General features: G+C 44.0%; 3 protein-coding genes across 3 annotated transcripts; 1 reads left to right on the top strand and 2 right to left on the bottom strand.

The window, feature by feature from the left end:
* Positions 1 to 10: 10 nt before the first annotated feature.
* Positions 11 to 6,386, top strand: cgref1 (cell growth regulator with EF-hand domain 1; the record flags this gene model as incomplete). Its single annotated transcript, XM_029712816.1, is given in 4 exon segments — positions 11 to 21; positions 4,427 to 4,497; positions 4,588 to 4,712; positions 5,050 to 6,386. Coding segments are annotated over 4 exon segments (465 nt in total), but the record flags the coding sequence as incomplete, so codon positions are not given.
* A 282-nt stretch (positions 6,387 to 6,668) lies between these two features.
* Positions 6,669 to 11,821, bottom strand: ctsba (cathepsin Ba). Its single transcript, XM_029712815.1, has 9 exons — positions 11,681 to 11,821; positions 9,249 to 9,463; positions 8,922 to 9,036; positions 8,720 to 8,835; positions 8,545 to 8,630; positions 8,321 to 8,467; positions 8,118 to 8,234; positions 7,686 to 7,814; positions 6,669 to 7,567 (listed from the first exon to the last, which is right to left on the bottom strand). The coding sequence occupies exons 2-9, from the start codon at positions 9,455 to 9,457 to the stop codon at positions 7,494 to 7,496; spliced, it is 993 nt and encodes a 330-aa protein (XP_029568675.1). The 5' UTR covers positions 9,458 to 9,463; positions 11,681 to 11,821; the 3' UTR covers positions 6,669 to 7,493.
* A 637-nt stretch (positions 11,822 to 12,458) lies between these two features.
* Positions 12,459 to 25,579, bottom strand: LOC115161958 (XK-related protein 5). The gene is made up of 9 exons (XM_029712814.1): positions 25,358 to 25,579; positions 23,876 to 24,071; positions 23,606 to 23,772; positions 19,401 to 19,534; positions 18,613 to 18,691; positions 18,350 to 18,519; positions 18,118 to 18,229; positions 17,055 to 17,584; positions 12,459 to 15,889 (listed from the first exon to the last, which is right to left on the bottom strand). The coding sequence occupies exons 1-9, from the start codon at positions 25,473 to 25,475 to the stop codon at positions 15,188 to 15,190; spliced, it is 2,208 nt and encodes a 735-aa protein (XP_029568674.1). The 5' UTR covers positions 25,476 to 25,579; the 3' UTR covers positions 12,459 to 15,187.
* Between the last annotated feature and the right edge of the window lie 1,183 nt (positions 25,580 to 26,762).

Here is a 26,762-nt window from a genome sequence, read left to right as displayed (position 1 = left end):
CTCTGGAGAGGAGGACCGCAGGTTAGTGGCATCTTTTACTTTAAAACTCTTTAGTCCAGCTAGGGGCCAACTCTATTAAATACAGGGTTGAAGCAGGGAAAGAGAGCTAGTGGGTGTGCAGGGTTTTGCTCCAGCCCTATTTTTTTAATTTTTTAAATGTCTTTATTTAAGCAGGGAAATCCTGTTGAGGCCTCTTTTCCAAGGCCTCTTTTCCTAGGGAGCCCTGCATCTACACAATCATACAAATGTAAAATATTGACAAATATAACGCAGTTATCAAATTACAAAATACAATCAGAAAAAACAAACCCATTCTTCGGGTAAAAGGTCATTAATCAGCCATATCAATTGCCCTAGTGGTACCAAAACATAACATTTTGAGAGTTCTGGAGATTATTCCACAAGTAAGGTGCAAAAAAAACTAAAAAGCTGATTTTTCTAACTCAGTGGAGATGGAAGGGATGTCCAGGGTTATCTGTCCCTGAGACCGGGTCCGTCCCTGAGACCGTGAGACAGGGTCAGTCCCTGAGACCAGATCCGTCACTGAGACCGGGTACGCCACTGAGACCGGGTCCGTCACTGAGACAGGGTCAGTCCCTGAGACCGTGAGACCGGGTCTGTCCCTGAGACCGGATCCGTCACTGAGACCGGGTCCGTCACTGAGACCGGGTCCTTCACTGAGACCGGGTCCGTCCCTGAGACCGGGTCCGTCACTGAGACCAGGTCCGTCCCTGAGACCGGGTCCGTCCCTGAGACCAGGTCCTTCACTGAGACCGGGTCCGTCACTGAGACCGGGTCCGTCCCTGAGACCGGGTCCTTCACTGAGACCGGGTCTGGTAGCTCGTACGTCTGTAGGTTAACAATGAAATAAGGTACGGCGAAAGCTTGTTCAAGAGGGCTTTATAAAGAAAAATAGTGCAATGCCTAGATCTACGAGACTTTAAAGAGGGCCAGCCTACCTTCTGATACAGAAAGCAGTGATGTGTACTGGACCTGGCACCTGTAATAATGGCGCTATGATAAACTGTGTCCAATGGCTTCAATATAGTGGCAGCTGCATTCACAAACGATATCACAATAATCTACAACCGGTATGAATTTCGACTGAATGATTTGTTTTCTATCTGCTTTTTAACTAAATATATGATCTATTCCTGAACAGGAAGCCCATTTTAATTCTTAACTAACTCATCAATATGCTTTTTGAAAGATAGCTTTTTGTTAGAAACGGGGACATGATCAGTGTGGGCACCATCCAATGTACATACAGAGCATTCGGAAAGTATTCAGACCCCTTGACTTTTTCCACATTTTGTTACGTTACAGCCTTATTCTAAAATTGCTGAAATTGTTTTTTCACCCTCATCAATCTACACACAATTCCCTATAATGACAAAGCAAAAACAGGTTTTTAGATTTTTTTGCAAATGTATAAAAAACAAAAAACTGAAATATCACGTTTACATAAGTATTCAGACCCTTTACCTAGTACTTTGTTGAAGCACCTTTTGCAGCGAATACAGCATCGATTCTTCTTGGGTGTGACGCTACAAGCTTAGCACATCTGTATTTGGGGAGTTTCTCCCATTCTTCTCTGCAGAACCTCTAAAGCTCTGTCAGGTTGGATGGGGAGCGTCGCTGCACAGCTATTTTCAGGTCTCTTCAGAGATGTTAGATCGAGTTCAAGTCAGGGCTCTGGCTGGGCCACTCAAGGACATTCAGAGACTTGTCCCGAAGACACTCCGCGTTGTCTTGTCTGTGTGCTTAGGGTCGTTGTCCTGTTGGAAGGTGAACCTTCACCCCAGTCTGAGGACCTGAGTGCTCTGGAGCAGGTTTTCATCAAGGATCTCTCTGTACTTTGCACCGTTCATCTTTCCCAGGTCTCCCAGTCCCTGCCGCTGAAAAACATTCCCAGAGCGTGATGCTGCCACTACCATGCTTCACCGAAGGGTTGGTGCCAGGTTTCCTCCAGACGTGACGCTTGGCATTCAGGCCAAAGAGTTCAATCTTGGTTTCATCAGACCAGAGAATCATGTTTCTCATGGTCTGAGAGTCCTTTAGGTGCCTTTTGGCAAACTCTAAGCGTGGTGTTATGTGCCTTTTACTGAGGAGTGGCATCTGTCTGGCCACTCTACCATAAAGGCCTGATTGGTGGAGTGTTGTAGAAATGGCTGTCCTTCTGGAAGGTTCTCCCATCTCCACAGAGGAACTCTAGAGCTCTGTCAGAGTGACAATCAGGTTCTTGGTCACCTCCCTGACCAAGGCCCTTCTCCACAGATTGCTCAGTTTGGCCGGGCTGCCAGCTCTAGGAAGAGTCTTGGTGGTTCCAAACTTCTTCATTTAAGAATTATGGAGGCCACTGTGTTCTTGGGGACCTTCAATGCTGCAGATTTTTGTTGGTACCCTTTCCCAGGGGACCTTATATAGACAGGTGTGTGCCTTTCCAAATCATGTCCAATACATTTTGTAGATTGATAATATGTATCAATTTTAGAATAAGGCTGTAACGTAACAAAATGTGGAAATACTTTCCAAATACACTCTATGCATAAATCATCAGATACATTTTTAAGCTTTTTGGAAAATAACATATACTTAGTTTTACCTGCATTAAGTTCTAATTTCATTAAAAGAAATGGCAGTTCTGAAAGCCTTTTCAACCGAGAGGGAAACACAATACCAAGTACCATCCACATACAAGTGGAGGTTACAATTTCTTACAGGCAAATAATATTGTTTATGTAGATAGTAAAAAGTACAGGGCCCATAATTGATCCTTGTGGGACACATTTAGTAATATCAAGGAAACCTGATTTAACACCATCAGATGAAACATATTGTGTCCTGTCTGTCAGATAGTTTTTCAAACCACTTAGGCCAATTTCAAACAGTCTACTACTTAGTAATGGATGGTCAAACATTTCCATTATTCCCACAGAGCTATAATGATACTAATGCTGCAACATTGTATCCATCTGGTGCTACTAAAATCATCCAAAAAGCACCTGGATTATCATCAAGAATGTTCTATAGACAGATGAGTCAAAAAAATAGAACTTTTGGATGACATGGTTCCCATTATGCCTGGCGAAAACCTAACACTGCATTCCACAGTAAGAACCTTATACCAACGGTCAAGCAAGGTTGTGTGATGGTTTGGGGATGTTTTGCGGTTTCAGGACCTGGACGATTTGCCTTAAAAGAAGGAACCATTATGTCTGCCGTACAAGGTGGTGTTACAGCCAAAGTTCAGACCTAATTGAGATGTTGTGGCAGGATTTGAAAGGAGCAGTTCATGCTTGAAAACACACAAATCCTGCTGAGTTAAAGCTGTTCTACATGGAAGAGTGGGCCAAAATTCCTCCACAGAGATGTGAGAGACTGATCAACAACTACAGGAAGCAGTTGGTTGCAGTCATTGCAGCTAAAGATGGCACAAGTTATTGAGTGTAATAGGGCAAATGCTTTTTCAAACAGGGGCATTGGGTGTTGCATAACTTTGTTTATTAAATAAATGAAGTAAGTATGTAATTGTTGTGTTATTTGTTCACTCAGAGTTCCCTTTATCTAATATTAGGTTTTGGTTGAAGATCTGATAACATTCAGTATCAGAAATAGAGACGATTATAAAGGAGGCAAACACTTTTTTACAGCACTGTACATGTATATTCTGGACTCTGACATCGCTCTGATATTTTTTGTTTGTTTGTTTGTTTTTCTTTTTAGGGGATGTGTGTATTGTTTTATATTGTTAGGTATTACTACACTGTTGGAGTGAGAAACATAAGCATTTCGCTGCACCTGCGATAACATACGCAAAATATGTGTACGTCATGTGACCAATAACATTTGATTTGATTATGCGACTCATTTACGCTGGAAGAGAACCTCTGTGTTCCGCGGTAGTTGGGATGGATTCCGTCCTCACTGAAACAATCCCTTCACTTCCAGAACCGGTCGAAATTGTCAATAAACGTCTTTACTCTGACAGGGGCAGGTATTCCGTTACAGCTCTGTGGGCTTTGAGTACATGCTGTGATGATGTGTCTCTCAGACAGACAGATAAGATTCAAAAGGTTTATGATGCCGTTATGCTGTTTGCCTTGTTTGTTAACCGAAAAAATAAATTACTAAGATAGTTTACCACATTCAGTTGTGTTCTGTGAAAGGTCAAAGGTTGTCCAGGTGTTTGAGTGTTCCAGCTGTCCAAGCCTCAGTTCACATTCAGCTCAGATACCTCCACTGATTACTGTGATATGCTAACTGCACACCGAACACTCCAGGGAAGGAACAGAGAGTTTGTTTGTAAAACCTTGATACAGATCTAGACTAGATTACATTGGTACTTTCTGTACCGTGCTACCCAGTCAGGTGGGCCTGCGGTTGAACCTTTTATCCCCTGACCTCTAACCTCTGTGTATGTCAGGCTGCTGCAGAGCTACATCAAGGCCAACCTAAAGGAGGGACATGGAGGGCCGGATAACACCTGGGAACAAGGTAAAAAATACACACACACACAAAAAATAAAATATATAGATATATCATTGACATTATTAATGAATCATCTTCCTATTTCCTGCTGGTCAGAGGTGTTCTTCCTGTTCCGTCTCCATGACTACGACCGCAGCGGTCACATGGACGGCCTGGAGATGATGAAGCTGCTCTCTGAATACAACTCCCACAATGCACCTGGAGAACAGTCAGCTGAGACGGTGTGTGTGTGTGTAAATATATATATATACACAGAACATCTATAGAAAATCTCTTCAGTGTTGTAGTTAGGACATATATTGTACTGACTGACATCTCTGTCCTGATCATAAAGTCAGTTGATGACCAGCTAGCTAGCATGAGTGTTAGGGGTTTGTATATCAGGATGCACATACATCATGCAGCATGTACTGTTGTCTAAATATAAAGATAGGGTTACTGTAGGACTTACTGTTGCTCAGCGTAACTGAATATACAGTCAGCTTCAGAGTGTACAGTGTTGCACTTAGTTAATCTGCACCCTAGGCCAATGCTTTTGTGTGTGTGTGTGTTTTCCAGGTAGTGGCAATGGTAGACTTTCTCCTGCAGACTCGGGATCTAAACCAGGACGGTCTAATAGCTCCCCCTGAGCTTCTCTCTCCTCCCAAACTACAGCCAGACTCTAACTCCCAGGGTGCACCTGAACAGGAAGGGGGTGCAGATGTCAAAGAGGGAGTCAACATTGAGGAACCAAAACAAGAAGAGGCAGAGCAGGAAGAGAAGGAAACAGAGGAACAGCTCAAGGAGGAAGAGTCAAGGCCAGGAGATGGACAGTAAATTAAGACATGAACATTCTATACAGGAAGAGGCGAAAGGACCACATATCCCATAGGCCCCTGCTGCTGATCATGAGCCCCTGTACTACATCAGGGGCAACCTGAGATGTAAACACAATTATAATACGCAAACAGCACTCCAGTACAACGACAATACTTCCATCCAGAGTTTGATCAGCCAATAGCAGGAGCCTGTTGACTGACAAGCAGTTACCAAATCACAGCCTCTTATCCTTTGAAGGTCTTGTTTCAGTTTCAAGCTGATGGATTGTCCCCTTTTGTACAAAAAAAGTCAAGGTATGTCAGCCATATTGTTTTCAAGCTGCTATTACATTTCAACACATTGCTCTTCTGAACAAGAAACAATATAACTCAGGTTTGAATGTGTTCTGTGCCAAAAGATACTATGCCTTACACTGCTAAATAGCAGTTTGGTTTTCATATACTTTTGCAGTAAATAGTTACCCTGTTGAAGCAATCCAAATAAGCCATAAATTAGAATGGACAATTTGAAAAGTTCAGGAATACGGCAAGCGCAATGCCTTCCAGCGATACTTGGGAGTAAAATAATTTCCCAGAATACACTGCAGTTCATCCCCCCATGGATGCAAAAGGAATGGTCTGAGTTAAGAAATGTGGAAAATCCCTCAAGCTCATGGATTTGGGCTTCTCATTACTGCATTTGTTGAGACTAGATTCTCCATCATTAGGGACATCTTGTTTTTACTGGTAGCTCAGATCAAAAACCTTGGTCCCCTTATCACTTATGCAACCTTCAAACTAAAACTTGATTTATACAAATACTTTTGCTTCCCTGCACAGCCCCAATTCAGAGTTTCCCCCTTCTCCCAGAAGTGTGCACATGTTCCTTTGAAATCCATGAAGGGAATGAACAAATACACTTTGGGGAGAAGGGTCATCTAAAATTAGGCTAGGATGTTTTGATTTCATGTAATTAGAATTTTTTTTGTGATTCATTTAAGAACCTAATGAATATTTGGTTTGCTGTACATTCCTGAATTGAGGGTTTGTACATTTAAGACAAAAAAATAAATAAAGCAAATACAAATGCTAACTTTATTACTGTGTAGGTAGTGATCACATGGTTTCTTGATGGTCTACCAACAGCCTGGTTGTACCTGGTTTGTTAAAACAGGTCATGTCCACTCACTTTTGTTGCTGCTGAGTCACTCGGCGGAGGGATTCCTACACAAACAGACCTTCTAAATGTCACCGCACAGTTAAGTGAAAGTAGTGGGGTGTGAGGTTTTAGGCTGGTATGTGTATAAGCACTTTGTGACGACTGCATGTCTTGCAGGGCAGGGAGAACAGGAGTTTAAGCCACTCCAATTCAGAGACAAGTTAAACATATTGGTTGATTTTTATTTAATGCAACTCAATCATTCCAGAACACTTGATCAAAACAGAGAAGCATTAAAAACACCGCATTCAACAACAAAAATAATCCCATCAGTACAAAACCACTCACGCTTCCCTTATAATCCAATTTAAAAACGAAATGTGCACAATGCCATCAGTGATCACATCGAATAAAAAAAATAAAAGTTAATCATACATGAACATTTTTAAATTGATGTGAACTACAGGGAGAGAAGACTTTTAGCACGGCTTGTGACCAAACAAACAGAAAGCAAGATGGACCTCTACAGACTCACTCACTGTGGGGGGGGGGGTTCTCAATAGTCTGTAGCTTCCTCTCAATCTGCACAGGTACCTTTCAGCCATCCTGCATTTTCAGATCAGTGGAGCTGACAAGAGTGGATATGAGGGGAAGAAGCCTCTACAGATTAAGACACCAGGAAGAACACATTTAACTAAAGACAAAGCCATGGTTCACATATGCCCAGTTCCAAGTCAACCCCTAGGCACTCCTCTTACACAATTCTCAGATCTGATGAGGAATCAGGAACAGGTATGAGCTATACGGTAGTAGGACAGGTATAAGCAACATGGTAGTAGCTCCGGCCTTTCCCTCAGACAGGGCAGCGTTTTCTAAACCAATTATTTTGGAACTAAAGAGGTCTAGCGGGGCTAGGGGATGATTGGGAATTAGAACCAGTGTAAAGGCCAGAAAGGCAGGCAGAAAGATGGTTTCCTCTAGTGGAGAGGAGGACTGGTGCATCTGCAGCAGTCTCTGAAATCACTTCCTGGTTAGTGTTGTCATGGTTACAAAGGGACTCCAGCCACCATCTCGGACTCGATGCCACAGTGGTCCTTACCTCTCAGGATCTTAAAGAAACCTGGGAGACAGGACAGAAAAACACTGTGTTGGAGTAGCCAAGAAGCACAATCTTCCTCTAGAAAAAATACACCAATAGTTTGTCCAGAGTTGTTAGAGAATTTGTACAAGTGTCTCACCATTCTCTCCCCAGTCAGTGTTCCAGGAGTTAGCAGCCAGCCAGTAAGGAGTTCCCCCCTCCTCTCCCCAGCCCAGGACCTTAATGGCATGTCCTCCTACTGCACTGCCAGAGACATGCTGGTACACACCTAGACCGAGAGAAAGTTGGGCTGTCAGAAAAACATTCATTCTCACATTTAAATGACATTTGTGTCAAATTGCCAACCCGTCCTTTATGTTTGTGTCAATCCCATGCATAATAATTCACTGTGGTAACTAAACGATCGTTCTTCCAGGGTTCACTGCATTGCATATCGCATAAAGAGTGGAAACAGTCAAGGTAAAAATCTATAAAATAGTAAATAAGGTTATCCAAACAATTACATTCCTAGAGCAGTAAAAGCTACACTATACAGTTAAATACAGAAAAGAGAAAAGGCATGTGTCCTCACCAGACTTGTAGAGCAGGAAGTCTTCGTAGACAGTGAAAGCTCCTTCCACAGGTCCGTTCTTCAGGAGCTCAGCCATGATCTGCTGCTCTTCAGAGGGCAAACTGTATGAATTCTTACCTAGGGTACAGGAGAGGGCTTAGTGTGTAGGTCCACTTAGCAAGAAAACATTCACATTGTTTGTGTGTGTGAACGTGTTGACTTACCGAAGTGTTTGTCCTGCTTGTAGCCAGGTGTGTATCCAGTCTCACACTGGTTGGAACATTGTGGGGTGTCACCCTCCTCTCCTGTACAGGGGGGTCGTGTGCCGTTAACATGGTGCTCACAGGGAGGGATGGAGTAGGGCCTGCAACCTGACAGGAGAGACCAGAGAGGGACTGTTAGAAACAGGGAGGGAGAGAGCAGGGTGTGACAGGAGATCCCTACATACCAACGTGAGAGTCGTAGAGTCCTCCAGTGACCAGCCCCTCTGTAGTCCAGAAGTCCCACGCAGCAGAGGGATAGCCACCATTACAACTAGGAACACACACAGTAAGCAAAGCTAACAACCTCCAATGCCTTACATGCAGCCATGTCACAGAGCAGGTGAATGAGAAGACACGTACCCCATGCCACAGCTGTCACAGCAGCTGAGCAGGTCTTCAGAGGAGATCTCCACGCTGACCTTGGCATTGCTATGGATACACACGCGGTCTGAGATGGCCTCCGCAGCACCAAACGCCTGCAGAGGAACAAGCACGTCAAACAGACGCAACTTCATGGTTCAGTCACAGGAGTATCCTCCAGCGTGACTCCGTCTGTTCTTACCCAGCAGCTGCCACAGGAGCCCTGGTCCCGGATCTCCTTCAGAGTGGGACAGTTGGGCCACTGCTGTCTGGGGTCAAAGGTGTCAGGTAGCTCCACATCCCCTGCATACTGCACCCTACAGAGGAGAGAACAAGACAGCCATTAACCCTACAACCTACAGAGACGGAGCAAGTGACAGGAGACCGACTGAATGTGCTGTTAGTGTACTGTTCTTGGTAAAGTCAATCTGTAAAGCAGCCAAGGAGGAGTTCAATTACATTAACAGATCAGTTCACTTCCTGCATGCAGCACAAATACATTCCCTCTATACAACTCAGTCTCACTCACATGGTGGGCAGTTTGGGTCCTTTAAGCAGGGTTCCACACAGTCTCTTAACGTAGCTGTAGTCCACATTATGGAAGTTGGGACCAGCCTTCCATGTAGTGTTGGCCTTGTTGATGTAGTCCACCATCTGGTGGGAGAGCGGTGGTAGGCGGGGCCGGGCCCAGCTGATTGACAGCCCAGACACCAGCGCCAAAAATATCACACGCCACATCACTTCCTGTAGGGACACAGCATCATGGGAACATGAGTTTAAACACTAAAGGGTAAGGTAGTTTAGGACATTTGCAGTTGCTTGCCCAGTTTGAAGTTAAGAACCCCCCCCCAAATTAGCTTTGTTTTAGGTAAAAACAGAGCCACATATAGAACTACCATACTGGCCCCAGGGAGTGAAGAGACATGCAGTCATGCAGGGACACAAACACTTCAGCACCACATCAAGAGGGCAGAGAGGAGAGCACTTCAGAGAGCCTTGCTTGAATACAGCACTTCAGAGAGCCTTGCTTGAATACAGCATCAGGCATAGAAGGGCTAATGGATTTGGCTCAGGCCCACAGATCAATACCAGTGCAGACTGAAGGATGTTTCTGTCTCAGATACTGCCAAGTCATTCTTGGTATAGAATAACTTGTTGGCCACCGTTACACAGCCCTAACTGTTTCAGATCAGAAAAATATATATTCCATGGCTACATTAACCAGGAACCTGACAAACAGGAATGCAAATACGGCCTAAAACACGTTACGGCACGGTGGTTGTGTGGTCACATCCCAATTCCCAAGAAATGAGCTGCACAATGGTGAAATCACATGACTGAATGAGTCAGCAGCAAGTAGTTTTACATAGAAAGTACCAGAACACATGACTGACTCCTTTCAACTCAGCAAAAACAACCAAGCCCCACTTCCCTAAAGAGGACTGCCTCTATGCAGGCCCAGTAGCGATCACTTCCCTAAAGAGGACTGCCTCTAAGGAGGGCCAGTAGTGATCACTTCCCTAAAGCACAGCATCACTAGTCATGATGGTAGGGGAACACCAAGTCATTCAGAGGTCATTTATAGACTTGATGAACGTTAAAGAGTATTAATACATAACACATTGTTTTACCCCCTTGTCTGACAGACTACCTGGAGCAACAAGCAGCGCCTTATCTTCCATTAGTGGGCCAAGGATAAGCAATAAACAGGCCGTGTTGTTCAGTAGGGAGAAAAACATTTTGAATGGGAGTGAAACCGGAAGGTACTACCTGAACAGGTTAACAATATGACAGCAACAAATAGCTGAGCAACCGATTAGTATGCAGACCGATATATGACTGTTATTGAACTCTCAGCCTGCGACTTACGTAGCCTACCCATAAGGTGGGAGAGGAGTGATCATGTTAGCCCAACTGTCTTAAACATTTTTCTGAAGGAACCTTTATTTTTCGGCTATAAAATTAATGACTAACCTCATGACAAGGACAAATGTTCAGTCTTCAGCATCCCCATGTGACAGTCTAGGACCTTTGTGCATAGGATTTATCCAGCTAAGCACAACACTGCTGATTTGAGCTACCCTTAAGTGATAATGCCCGAGAAGCCGGTGTTGAGGATATTAGCACAGGTGTTAAGCAAACCGGATGTCAAAGAGAGTTGGTGAATGCGGTCAGCCGCCATGGTTGACGGGGCTTGCCGCCAAAGTTAAAACTATTTCAATTTTTGTCTGCAGTAGCGTTGTTTTCTACCATGTCTACTAGCCCATGTCGACAGGTATGACCGTTTTTGCGTCCCTCGTCTAAACGCAGCATTAGGCTAGTAGACATGGACACGCTGTGTGGCCAGGCGTGAAATAGGGGTGTCCCAGGTCTTCCGATAGCGACAATATTAACTTTGAGATACAATTACTAAGTGAGTGTCTGGCTTTCAATTTATTATCCAGATATCAGACTGGTTTAAAGTGAAATCAGGATTTGAGTTACATACCAGTCCAGGCATGTTTGAATATGGTCGGGCACTTTTCAGAGCCCTTTCAACATAAGATGCCTTTGAGAAATGTCTGAGTTAAGGTCACGTTAGTCAAAAAAAAAAGTTGACAAGAATAGCATCAGGATATAAAGTTAACTGCCATTTTGAAAGAGACACTTTAAAATAAATGTAGGCCACACAAAACAAACACCGCCCGAACAACACTGCTGCATTTCAAACTAACGTTAACTAGTAGATCATTTAAGCAATTTTATCTGCTCGTCACAACCATATTTTTTCAAATCAGGACATAAGTAACGTTACTCGTTTATCAAAGAAACAAAAATGGTTAGCTGTAAACTGGTCTTTGTACTGTACGGGTAGTTAGCTAGCCATCCAGAAAGCTAGCTGAAATTGATACGGAGTTCCTCAAATACCTCATGTATCTAAGCAAACTGAAATAAAGTTCAATAAAAATAACGTTACATTACCGGTTATCTGCTTGTCAGACGTGTCGAAGACCAGTTACAGTACACTTGTAAAAAATGTCTCGTCCTAAATCAGCTGGAAAAGTGTCGCGTTATAACGTTCAGTTGACCTTTAAATCAGAGGAGGATCACGTGACGTGTCACGGCCCTCCCCGATCCCGCGCGTTTCATCTGGACACAATTCTTTCTGTCTCCTTAATACACACAGTACGCATATTATGTAACTCTTTTATTATAACAACAGTGATGATTGTAGGGGGGGGGGGGTTATTCAGGTGAGATAAAAATGTGCACCATTTCAAACTGAAATTCTACCTAAGCTTACATGACACACTGTCCTGAACAGACCCCTTGATGCATGTGAAGGAGAAATGTAAGCCTATAGAATTTGCATTTGCTGACACACATTAGGCGATTACACGTTTGAAGGATCATCAGCAAAAAAAAAAAAAAAAAAAAAAACGCATTTCAAGAACAACTCGTGACTACAAAACAAGCGGGGTCATCATATAAAGCAGCCGAGGACACGATGACGCATGCGTTTATCAAAAGCCATCGACCAAATCGGAGCTATTTTAACTAACGAAGCATGATGAATCTTCTTTCTGTTCAGAATAAAATGTGACTGACTGGGTTTAAACCGGTGTCATCTTCAAGAGCACAAAACTCTGTTAGTCTGCTGAGCTAAAGCCTAGGCATTTACCCTGGGGAGGTAAAAATCAAGATTGTCTCTTTCATTTCTTTACTGATTAGATTTCAACAATAGTAACAGCACTCTTCATAGTGGTAATGATAGTGTTTATTCAGGTGTACTAAAACAGTTATTAACCACTGCTAGTATTATTAGAATAAATGATGGCCAAAATCAGATGCATCACATTTTCCCGATGTAACAATCATAATAAAAACAACAACATTTTGTTAATGCATATTGTCAAGTACAGATATAAAACCTAGTCGAAACACAATGAATCACACTACCGTACACATTACATGCAGTAAATGTAACCGAAATACAAATTATTGGAATACAAAGCAAGAAACTGAAAATAGAAGCCCTCCATTCCATTCATTGTGATGAACATTACATACAGGTAAGGCAATGAACCCGACAGCCATTGCAGCTGATGCTGTCGTTTCTTCAAGGCAAGCGCTTATCATCAATTGATTAGTTTGATTATCAAGCCAAGGCTTTGAGATAGCATTCTAAAAGCCTGTTAGTGCACTAAGATACATTATAAAGTCCATACTGATATTAGTAGGTTATATTAACTACCATATTAACTTTTCACAGACATACATTCTAAAAGCTAGTTAATGCAATGTGTGTGAGTGCTTTCTTTATTCACATATATCATGAGTTACTGTACACTGTGTCAGGCTGTATAAAAATAAGGATGAACGTGCAATGGTACCGTTTCCTCAGCTCCATCTAGCTAAACACATTCCCTTTATAGCAACAGCGTAAAACAATAGTTCAGAACTAATCTGGTCCCCAGCCGGCTGTCTCTCTTGAGCCTGTGGACAAGGTTAGTTATGAACTCACTATAAAACACAATCAAACAAAATAAACTGTAAAAAAAATAAAAAAATAATCTGATAACACTGACCTCCAAACATCAATAGCAGCATGTGACCTATACCCCCTAGATAGGCCTGCCACTATTTCTCTCCCTAGACCCTTCTATGAACTAAGCCCCTAGGGACTAAGGGAAGGGGCTAGGGTAAGAAATGGGACCAGGCTGTAGGGTTAAAGGATCTGGAAGCTCATCGACATTACTAGCAGCTCGTTTCAGGCACTTCCACACTGATAGATACAGTCTGCTGTGGTGCCACTTCAATAGATCAGATTAGTTGGATCTTCTTCCTGTCTCGCAGGAAGTAGAAGTCATTCCTCCCTACAAATGGTTCATAAAGATCTTTACCGTATAAAATGAATTCAACACTTGGAAACAGTACTTATACTGACCGAAATGAATTGAACACAATTGAATAATCTCATATATACTGTATATTGTAATGCTAGTACCTAGCAGACTGAATTGTCTGCTTGACATGTCGGGACTAGCTGTAGACTAATCAAAAATAAGAGTATGAATATTCGTTTAAATTTCACATAATAAAAATGATTAACTTATATTACCTTATATTGCTAAGGTACCTTCAGATTAAATATCACATTTGGATAAAATAATAAATATTGTATATACACTAAGCCTATAAAAGTATACTAAACCTTAACATGTGATCAGAGCCTCTCTTGACTAACCTTCAGTTAACCACTCATATCACAATAAATCATATTTGCGCAAAAGTGCAAACTGTCTCAAATTATATCAGATATATACAAGAAAAAAAGACAAATATATAAACTCTCTTCTCTGTCAAACCTTAATAATCACAATTTAATATCATAATGCTTTATGACGGCCCTGATTCAATCAATCACATATCAAGGTAAACCACACTGAGGGTTCACTCAGAATGCTGACACTATCAGAGGTATAAACCGTGTTAAAACCGACACACCCTTACAAGTTATTATTTCCACAGACATTATCATTGAATGTGGACATGAAACTTCATATGTCATTAGAATACAGCGTAAACATTCTGAATAAAGTTACAATGCAATCGATTTGATCTGTGATTGAATCAGGGCCTAAGAGAAAAGGATATCCCACTGTTACTTCATTAAAGACTACTTCCATCTCTTCCGTTAGTGTGTCTGTGTGTGACAGTTACATGTGGATTCACAACCTCCTACTGGCTGATAATACTGGATTCTCAAGACATGCTATAGTTATTTAGTGTGAAACACATCTGGCTAGCCTGGGGGCCAGGCTGGTTCTGAATTCGTCAACAAGCCCTTGGCTAGTAATAAAGCAGTTGTCTCGCATGATAACAAAGTTGTAATAGCACTGTTGAAAGCAGAACCAATCCTGACACCCAGGCTAATGTCATGTATCTTCTACTCTCTTTATATTGTGTTCTATATAATCTCTACATCTGGGTCAAATACAATATGATAAACTGGGTGGTTCGAGCCCTGATTGCTGATTGGCTGACAGACGTGGTATATCAGACCGTATACCACTGGTATGACAAAACACTTATTTTTACTGCTCTAATTATGTTGGTAACCAGTTTGTAATGGCAATAAGGTACCTCTGGGGATTTGTGGTATATTGCCAATACACCACGGCTAAGGGCTGTATCCAGATACTCCGCATTGTGTCGTGCTAAGAACAGCCCTTAGCCGTGGTATATTGGCCATATACCACACCCCTTCGGGCCTTATTGTTTAAATGTAAAATACTTTCAAATACTTTACGCTCGCTTGATTTAGCTTGGAATGGAACAGTGGTACAATGGAACTAATGAAATAATCGCAAAAGTGTAAACTCCACCACCCAACTGCACATCGGTCGAGCTAAATCAAACACACGTCAACATGTATTTGAGAGTATTTGACCAGGTCTGATCATCTCGCTCCACCCATTGACCCCTCTAGATCAATTTATCTCTATGGTCTACAAACTGGACCAGTTGTTTTCTAGCATGGGTGGTGATGGCGGTGGTGGTGGTAGTAGAGGGGCCAGGGCCTGGTTCCTCTGGCCCAGCACGAGGCTCCTGTCTGGGGGTAGAGGTGAAGAGGGGCTCCCTGATGCGGTAGGGGCTCCGGTAGCTGGAGATGGGTGACAGCTCAGAGCCCCAGCCCAGGTAGCTGCCGCTGGACGGGGAGACTGCGTCAGCGCTGAAATACAAGGTGGTGCCAGACTCCGCAGGGTTAAAGTTCCGCTGGGGGCTTCCCATGCTCACCAGCAGGGACGGTGACCTTTTCTCTGGAGATGAACCACGTCTGACATCCAGTGACCCCACAGAAGGTGACCCTTGGGTGCTGGAGGTGACCACGTTGCTGTCGATGTGTCGGTAGTCTGGGTGCCTGGGGGACGAGGGTGTGGGGGAGCCATAGGCGGCGCTCTGGAAGTCTTCGTCATCTCGATCGTCGGAGGGAGGGGGGCTGGAGTCATCCTGCTGGGTGGCAGGCTCAGAGTGGTGGCAGACTCTGACCTCCTCAACTAGGACCTCCACCAGTGGCAGCTTGACCTCCTGGATGGGAGAGGGAGAGGACAGCACCGGTCTCACCTCATGTCTCACCGCCTGTCTCACCTCACTGATGATGTCTCTTGCTGGGGCTGCCTTTATCACCTGAGGGGAAGGAAGACAGACATTATTGTGAAAGGTTCCACATCAAGGAAAAAGCTAACTTGTCCCAGGAGTCAAAAATAGAGGATAAGATCCAACAATAGTAGAGAACAGCAGATCAAGGCTCAACTTGACGCCTGCTCCCAGAAGTGCTCTGTTTTAAGACAGACAACATTCAACCACAGACAACATTCAACCACATAGAACATTCAACCACAGACAACATTCAACCACATAGAACATTCAACCACATAGAACATTCAACCACAGACAACATTCAACCACATAGAACATTCAACCACATAGAACATTCAACCACAGACAACATTCAACCACATAGAACATTCAACCACATAGAACATTCAACCATATAGAACATTCAACCACATAGAACATTCAACCACATAGAACATTCAACCACAGACAACATTCAACCACATAGAACATTCAACCACATAGAACATTCAACCACATAGAACATTCAACTACAGACAACATTCAACATTCAACCACATAGAACATTCAACCACATAGAACATTCAACCACAGACAACATTCAACCACATAGAACATTCAACCACATAGAACATTCAACCATATAGAACATTCAACCACATAGAACATTCAACCACATAGAACATTCAACCACAGACAACATTCAACCACATAGAACATTCAACCACATAGAACATTCAACCACAGACAACATTCAACCACATAGAACATTCAACCACATAGAACATTCAACTACAGACAACATTCAACATTCAACCACATAGAACATTCAACCACATAGAACATTCAACCACAGACAACATTCAACCACATAGAACATTCAACCACATAGAACATTCAACCATATAGAACATTCAACCACATAGAACATTCAACCACATAGAACATTCAACCACAGACAACATTCAACCACATAGAACATTCAACCACATAGAACATTCAACCACAGACAACATTCAACCACATAGAACATTCAACCATATAGAACATTCAACCACATAGAACATTCAACCACAGACAACATTCAGAGTGAAGATTTAATTGGAAAATATAGGAGTTCTGATCCTCCAAACATGGCACAGCAGCTTGCCAAAAACAACAGGTGTACACTTCAGGGAAACGGGGAAGAATTGGAATTGGGTGTTCATCTCACCTCCTCCACCTCTTTGACCTGGGGAAGGTTGGGAGAAGGTTGTGGAACGTTGGGAGTAGGTTGTGGAACGTTGGGAGTAGGTTGTGGAACGATGGGAGAAGGTTGTGGAACGTTGGGAGTAGGTTGTGGAACGTTGGGAGTAGGTTGTGGAACGTTGGGAGTAGGTTGTGGAATGATGGGAGAAGGTTGTGGAATGTCCGGGGACCTTGGCAGAGCCATTTCCCGCAGTCCCAGCAGCCCGGCCAATCCCCCTTCGCCATAAGCGTGGCTTATTCTAGCCACATCCCCTGTCTTCAGGGCTAGGCGAATAAGCAGCCAGTGGTGGTGCTTCCAGCCCTGCCATTGGCTAGGGAGGTCCAACAAAGTACCGCCCCCAACAAGTTGACCGTGGCGATGGTTCTTCTCATCCAATGAGAGAGAAGAGCCCCGGTCTGCACAAGCTCCGCCCATTCCATGGTTACGTATGCTCTGGAAGATCTCAAAGGACTTGGGGTGGAGGAACCGGTAGTACAGGACTAGAGCTATCACACCTGGGGGAACACAGAGGAGACAGGTGAGTGTGTATGGGTGGGTTCTTCTATCCTTGTGGGGACCTACAATCCCCCAAAGTCCCCACAAGGAGAGTAAAACAAGGAAAATTCCCCCTCGTGGGGACATTCCCCATGTCTCCATGAGGACAAAGGGTATTTTAAGATTAGGTGTTAGGTTTAGGGTTAGAATTAGGATTAGGTTTAGGGTTAGAATTAGGGTTAGAATTAGGATTAGGTTTAGGGTTAGAATTAGGGTTATGGTAAGAGTAAGGGGTCAGTTGTTAGGAGTTAGCTTTAGGGTTATGGTTAGTGGAAATAGGATTTTGAATGGAAATTCATTTTAAGTCCCTACTAAGATAGAAACAAATGTGTGTGTATGTATGTATGTATGTATGTATGTATGTATGTATGTATGTATGTGTGTGTGTGTGTGTGTGTGTGTGTGTGTGTGTGTGTGTGTGTGTGTGTGTGTGTGTGTGTGTGTGTGTGTGTGTGCGTGCGTGCGTGCACATGTATGTGTGTGTGTTTCTCACCAATGAGGAAACTACAGAACACAGCGGTTGGGATACCCATGCTATCCCATGATGCAGCACTGAAGAAGTCGGAACCTGCCAGCAGAAGAAGAGCGTTCTCGATAAACATGGCCTGCAGGAGAGAGCAGAGAGTTACACACACACACACACACACACACACACACACACACACACACACACACACACACACACACACACACACACACACACACACACAGAGAGAGAGACCCACCAGGTAGAATCCGGCCATGCGGCATCGGGAGGCTCCGTCCTTGACGTTGAGGAAGAGGAAGATGTGAACAGCTCCCAGCACCAGGTTGAACAGGTGCCAGCGCAGCGGCGTTTTGATGATGTCACTCTGCTGAGACACCAACCAGAACGTAGCACCCAACCAGTGAAGACCTGAGACACACGGGTGCAGGACAAACATCACTGAATGCTCTCACACACACACAATAAAAGAAACTTTCACACACATATAATGTACACACTCACCAATAACTCCAAGGACCCACTGACGGAACAGGCGTGTAAAGAGCGCGAGGGTGGCGAGACGTGCTCCCAACATGCTGACCTAATCACAATACAATAAGTATGTTACTATAACACACACACACGCACACACACACACACACACACACACGCGCACACACACACACAAACGCCCAGCCCATATGCCCAGCCCAAACGACACAACCAGCCCAGCCAACACACCCAGCCAACACACCCAGCCGACACACCCAACCCAATCGACACACCCAGCCCAGCCCACCCAGCCCAACTGACACACCCAGCCCAGCCCACACACCCAGCCCAGCCCACACACCCATCCCAATCTAGCCCACACTCCCAGCCCAACCAACACTGTCACACACACACACACCCAGCCCAGCCCACACACCCAGCCCAACCGACACTATCACACACACACACACACACACACCCAGTCCAACCCAGCCCACACGCCCAGCCCACACACCCAGCCCAGCCCACACACCCAGCCCAACCGACACTATCACACACACACACCCAGTCCAACCCAGCCCACACGCCCAGCCCACACACCCAGCCCACACGCCCAGCCCACACACCCAGCCCACACGCCCAGCCCACACACCCAGCCCACACACCCAGCCCAGCCCACACACCCAGCCCAACCGACACACCCAGCCCAGCCCAATCGACACACCCAGCCCAGCCGACACACCCAGCCCTGACGCCCAGTCCACCCAGCTCAGCCCGCACAACCAGCCCAGCCCACCCAGCCCAGGCAACCCTCCTACCCTCCAGAGCAGTCTACAGGTGATAGCAGCAGGGGACATGGGGAGATGTTCAGGTCTGATGAGGGAACAGGCTCTGGCATACAGCACCAAGGCCCAGGCCAGGGACAGCAGACACACCACAAAACATACCGAGACTGGAGAGAGGGAGAGAGAGAGAGAGAGAGAGAGAGAGAGAACGAGAACATGAATACTCTGTAAGGAGATTGTATCAAACACACAGGATGGTCTTCAGAGATAGATGGGAGGGATGGTGGTAGCTGAAGGATTAAAAACAAACAAAAGACAACTAAGTTATATTGAGAATATACACTACCGTTCAAAAGTTTGGGGTCACTTAGAAATGTCCTTGTTTTTGAAAGAAAAGCACATTTTTTGTCCATTAAAATTAACATCAAATTGATCAGAAATACAGTGTAGACATTGTTAATGATGGTAAATGACTATTGTAGCTGGAAATGGCAGATTTGTTATGGAATATCTACATAGGCGTACAGAGGCCCATTATCAACAACCATCACTCCTGTGTTCCTGTGGCACGTTGTGTTAGCTAATCTAAGTTTATAATTTTAAAAGGCTAATTGATCATTAGAAAAGCCTTTTGCAATTATGTTAGCACAGCTGAAAACTGTTGTTCTGATTAAAGAAGCAATAAAACTAGTTGAGTATCTGGAGCATCAGCATTTGTGGGTTCGATTACAGGCTCAAAATGGCCAGAAATGGCCAGAAACAAAGACCTTTCTTCTGAATCTCCTCAGTCTATTCTTGTTCTGAGAAATGAAAGCTATTCCATGCGAGAAATTGCCAAGAAACTGAAGATCTTGTGCAACGCTGTGTACTACTCCCTTCACAGAACTGGCTCTAACCAGAATAGAAAGAGTGGGAGGCGCCGGTGCACAACTGAGCAAGAGGACAAGTGCATTAGAGTGTCTGGTTTGAGAAACAGATGCCTCATAAGTCCTCAACTGGCAGCTTCATTAAATACTACCCGTAAAACACCAGTCAACGTAAACAGTGAAGAGGCGACTCCGGGATGCTGGCCTTCAAGGCAGAATTGCAAAGAAAAAGCTATATCTCAGACTGGCCAATAAAAATAAAAGATTAAGATGGGCAAAAAAACAGACACTGGACAGAGGAACTCTGCCTAGAAGGCCAGCATCCTGGAGTCACCTCTTCACTGCTGATGTTGAGACTGGTGTTTTGTGGGTAGAGCGCCTTGAAGGGATTGTGTCGAGGCACAGATCGGGGGCAGGGTACCAACATTTTTTTGCAGCATTGAAGGTCCCCAAGAACACCATGGCCTACATCATTCTTAAATGGAAGAAGCTTGGAACCACCAAGACTCTTTCTAGAGCTGGCCGCCCGGCCCAACTGAGCAATCGGGAGAGAAGAGCCTTGGTCAGGGAGGTGACCAAGAACCCGATGGTCATGCTGACAGAGCTCTAGAGTTCCTCTCTCGAGAAGGGAGAACCTTCCAGAAGGACAACCATCTCTGCAGCACTCCACCAATCAGGCCTTTACGGGTAGAGTGGCCAGACAGAAGCCACTCCTCAGTAAAAGGCACATGACAGTCCGCTTGGAGTTTGCCAAACGGCACCTAAAGACTTTCAGACCATGAGAAACAAGATTCTATGGTCTGATGAATCCAAGATTGAACTCTTTGGCCTGAATGCCAAGCGTCACGTCTGGAGGAAACCTGGCACCATCCCTATGGTGAAGCATGGTGGTGGAAGAATCATGCTGTGGGAATGTTTTTCAGCGGCAGAGTCAAGGGATGTTTTTCAGCAGCAGGGACTGGGAGACTAGTCAGGATCGAGGCAAAGATGAACGGAGCAAAGTACAGAGAGATCCTTGATGAAAACCTGCTCCAGAGCTCTCAGAGCCTCAGACAGGGACGAAGGTTCACCTTCCAACAGGACAACAACCCTAAGCACACAGTCAAGACAACGCAGGAGTGGCTTCGGGACAAGTCTCTGAATGTCCTTGAGTGGCCCAGCCACTTAAACCTGATTGAATATCTCTGGAGAGACCTGAAAATAGCTGTGCAGCGACGCTCCCCATCCAACCTGACAGAGCTTGAGAGGATCTGCAGAGAAGAATGGGAGAAACTCCACAAATACAGGTGTGCCAAGCTTGTAGCATCATACCCAAGAAAACCCGAGGCTGTAATCGCTGCCAAAGGTGCTTCAACAAAGTACTGAGTAAAGGGTCTGAATACTTATGTAAATGTAATATTTCCGTTTTTTTAATTTGAATAAATTAGCAAACATTTCTGGGGTATTGTGTGTAGATTGATGAGGGAAATGTTTTGTTTAATCCATTTTAGAATAAGGCTGTAAATGTAACAAAATATGGAAAAAGTCAAGTGGTCTGGATACTTTCCGAAGGCACTGTATATTTATATTTAGAAAAAAATATATGGGGGATTAGAAATGACGCAGATACAACAAATTGCAAAACTCGCTGAAGCTGGAGACTTCCAGTTGAAGTCGGAAGTTTACATACACCTTAGCCAAATACATTTAAACTCAGTTTTTCACATTCCTGACATTTAATCCTAGTAAAAATTCCCTGTATTAGGTCAGTTAGGATCACCACTTTATTTAAAGAATGTGAAATGTCAGAATAATAGTAGAGAGAATTATTTATTTCAGCTTTTATTTCTTTCATCACATTCCCAGTGGGTCAGAAGTTCACATACACTCAATTAGTATTTGGTAGCATTGCCTTTAAATCGTTTAACTTGGGTCAAACGTTTCAGGTAGCTTTCCACAAGCTTCCCACAATAAGTTGGGTGAATTTTGGCCCATTCCTCCTGACAGAGCTGGTGTAACTGAGTCAGGTTTTTGAGTTAGGTTAACTGAGGTTAACTGAGGTTAACTGAGTCGCACACGCTTTTTCAGTTCTGCCCACATATTTTCTATAGGATTGAGGCCAGGGCTTTGTGATGGCCATTCCAATACTTTGACTTTGTTGTCCTTAAGCCATTTTGCCACAACTTTGGAAGTATGCTTGGGGTCATTGTCCATTTGGAAGACCCATTTGCGACCCAGCTTTGACTTCCTGACTGACGTCTTGAGATGTTGCTTCAATATATCCACATCATTTTCCGTCCTCATGATGCCATCTATTTTGTGAAGTGCACCAGTCCCCCCTGCAGCAAAGCACCCCCACAACATGATGCTGCCACCCCTGTGCTTCATGGTTGGGATGGTGTTCTTCGGCTTGCAAGCCTCACCCTTTTTCCTCCAAACATAACGATGGTCATTATGGCCAAACAATTCTATTTTTGTTTAATCAGACCAGAGGACATTTCTCCAAAAAGTACAATCTTTGTCCCCATGTGCAGTTGCAAACCGTAGTCTGGCTTTTTTATGGCGGTTTTGGAGCAGTGGCTTCTTTCATGCTGAGCGGCCTTTCAGGTTATGTCGATATAGGACTCGTTTTACTGTGGATATAGATACTTTTGGACCTGTTTCCTCCAGCATCTTCACAAGGTCCTTTGCTGTTGTTCTGGGATTGATTTGCACTTTTCGCACCAAAGTATGTTCATCTCTAGAAGACAGAACGCGTCTCCTTCCTGAGCGGTATGACGGCTGAGTGGTCCCATGGTGTTTATACTTGCGTACTATTGTTTGTACAGATTAACGTGGCACCTTCAGGCATTTGGAAATTATTCCCAAGGATGAACCAGACTTGTGGAGGTCTAAAAAAAAAAATTCTGAGGTCTTGGCTGATTTCTTTTGATTTTCCCATGATGTCAAGCAAAGAGGCACTGAGTTTGAAGGTAGGCCTTGAAATACATCCACAGGTACACCTCCAATTGACTCAGATGATGTCAATTAGCCTATCAGAAGCTTCTAAAGCCATGACATCATTTTCTGGAATTTTCCAAGCTGTTTAACAACTTAGTGTATGTAAACTTCTGACCCACTGGAATTGTGATACAGTGAATTATAAGTGAAATAATCTGTCTGTAAACAATTGTTGGAAAAATGACTTATGTCATGCACAAAGTAGATGTCCTAACCGACTTGCCAAAACTATAGTTTGTTAATAAAGAAATTTGTGGAGTGGTTGAAAAACTAGTTTTAATGACTCTTACGACTTCAACTGTACATTGATGGAAGCTACAATCTATCTGCAATATTAAAGCTGATCTACCCCCTAAAACAAAAACAACACAAATACACAGACACATGTAGTACCTGGTGAAGATAGTCCTACATCTGTACAGATGAGGACGTAGGTCTGCAGGATGGTCTGTGGCAGAGTGACCACCAGCGCCTCCAACAGGCGGAGAGCTGAAACGTCAGCCTGCTGCATTATCTCACTACACTGATCCTCTCTAGCGGACGTCATAGTCTCCCATAACCTGGAACACAACAACACAGAGTCAGAGAGAGTGTTCTCGTTTCATCGTTGACCTCTAACCCCGGACCTCTAACGCCAAAGAGGGTACTACAGTGGTACGTTACCTTCTAAAGATGCCCAGGTGCAGGATGTGAGTCCATTTGAGTTCTTTGCTACGTATACGTCCATCCGCCTGGTACCACAGCCAACTGAGCAACTGGGGACCCCACCCAGGGAGGAGGAACAAGGCCGTAAGCCCCGCCCAGTGGGCGTAGCAGTAGTTATGCCCCACCCACAGGTAGTACACAAAACAGTAGATCACTGTGAACACACACACACACACACACACACACAGGTAGATCATTAGAGATGATACAGGTCAGCTACACACAGATACACACACTGTATTTTCTAGTGTAATGGCAGCTGGTCCTTACATAATGTGACAATGATGGGCAACTTTTTGGTACTTAGGTCAACATAAAATACTGGACACACCTGGTACCAAGCAGGACACACCTGGTACCAAGCAGGACACACCTGGTACCAAGCAGGACATACCTGGTACCAAACAGGACACACCCGGTACCAAACTGGACACACCTGGTACCAAACTGGACACACCTGGTACCAAACAGGACACACCTGGTACCAAACAGGACACACCTGGCACCAAACTGGACACACCTGGTACCAAACTGGACACACCAGGCACCAAACTGGACAGACCTGGTACCAAACTGGACACACCTGGTACCAAACAGGACACACCTGGCACCAAACAGGACACACCTGGTACTAAACTGGACACACCTGGTACCAAATTGTCCATAACACCAAAGACACAGAGAAGGCTAATTAAAACGTAACCAATATGTAATTATCTAACGAATGTGTAATGCATTTTCCCAAACGGCAAGTGTGATAAGCAGTAGAACAGTGAGGGCAGTTTCAACATCTGTGTGTGTGTGTGTGTGTGTGTGTGTGTGTGTGTGTGTGTGTGACCTCTATCACGACTATAGGCTGAGGACAGGGTAGGGCCTGGGTGATGCTGCTGCTGTCTCTTATCTCTAATAGGCTACAAAAAGCACGCGCCTCCTGCCTCTAGAGAACCACTTACTGAACGATGCGGTGCTCTATGTCCGCCTCTCCCTTTCCTCTCCACTCCCCCCCCCCTCTCTCTCCCTGTCCCAGTAATATTAACCATCTGCCGGAGCAGCCCGACCAGTAGGAGAGAATAGGGTCCGCCCATTCCCCTATCCATTTATGGCATACAGAAAAAGGCGCTCGAATATGACAGAAATGCGCCACTTTTCGATGAGCATGACTTTAGCTACAGCAGAAATGTTGTTAGCGGCTGCTCTTGCATGTGTTCATAACACCTTAATAACGCCTACATCGACACTAGTAATGCACGCACCTATAAAGATTGTAATGCATCTGAAAATGCAGATTTAAAATAGAATACTTTGGGAAATATCAATGAAATCGTAATGCAACCTTCCCTGGTTTAACACTGTTATGATTGTAGCCTAGGTGTGGTGAGAGAATACAGGCCTATCCATCACTGGAGGGGTGTGCGTGTGCGTTTAGGCAGTGATACTTACGCGCAGTCCGCTCAGCCACAATGAGAAATGCAGTAAACGCGAAAACGCAAACATGGCAGCAGGCCACGCACGAGCCTCCCCGACTGGCCATGGCCCGGGCCGTGGTGTACTGTCTCATCACGGAGATGTAGAATCTTGATCTGCAATGTTGCGATGAATCCCACGCAGCAGTATTGACTCGTCCGTTCCAAGGTAGGGTACCCCTGTGCTCTGCTCCGTTATCCCGTGGAGACGGCTTCTGACGTCATGGCCTCGCATTAAAGCCACAGTCTGATTTCTTTCCAGTCATTTTTAACTGATGAATCAAATTGGTACAACATGCCTTTTATTAGATAGTTAATACATTATTAGTCTCCTGTATTAGAATAACATATTATTATCCTGATGGTTACCAAATAACTAAGAATATTACCAAAGATTTGTGCTATCACTCTATTGTTTAAGAGACAAAAAAAATTATGTCGGCTGTAACTTCAAGGTTTTCATGTCCCTCTCATGACCAGTGGTGGAAAAATAACTCAGTTGTCCTACTTGAGTAAAAGTAAAGATACCTTAATAGAAAATGACTCAAGTAAAAGTGAAAATCACCCAGTAAAAAACTACTTGAGTAAAAGTCTAAAAGTATTTGTTTTTAAATATACTACTAAATATACTTGGAAATGCTAAAATGTATAGTATCAAAAGTAAAAGTATAAATAATTTCAACTTCCTCATATTAAGCAAACCAGACGGCACAATTTTCTTGTTTTTATTTATTTATGGATAGCAAGGGGCACACTCCAACACTCAGACATAATTTACAAACCAAGCATTTGTGTTTAGTGAGTCTGCCAGATCAGAGGCAATACGGAATGACCAGGGATGTTCTCCTGATAATTGGAAAATTTTCCTGTCAAAATGTAATACTTTTTGGTGTCAGGGAAAATACATGTAGTAAAAAGTACATTATTTTCTTTAGCAATGTATTGAAGTAAAAGTAAAAGTTGCCATAAATATAAATTGTAAAGTAAAGTACAGATACCCCCCAAAAACTACTTAATTAGGTAGTACTTTAAAGTATTTTTACTCAAGTACTTTACACCACTGCTGACGACATGTCATTCCTTGACCACTACAGATAGAAATTGCTATTCATGGTTCAAATTGTTAAATGATCTGTGCTGAATGCACATGAAGGAAAGGAGATGAGGAGAGGAAGCCCCCTTCATGCCTACTGCCAAGTTTTGGAGGGATGGGAAAAGTGTAGTATATTATAGTCAACAGCAGATAGCGGTATAAGCTCACAGGACAGACCTAACCAGAACAGAACCGACCTGACCAGAACAGAACCGAACAGGCCTGACCAGAACAGGACAGACCTGACCTGAACAGAACAGAACAGACCTAACCAGAACAGAACAGAACA

Source organism: Salmo trutta, chromosome 25 (genome assembly GCF_901001165.1).
Source record: "Salmo trutta chromosome 25, fSalTru1.1, whole genome shotgun sequence".
NCBI lineage: Eukaryota > Metazoa > Chordata > Actinopteri > Salmoniformes > Salmonidae > Salmo > Salmo trutta.
This window is presented reverse-complemented; position numbering and strand designations above follow the sequence as displayed.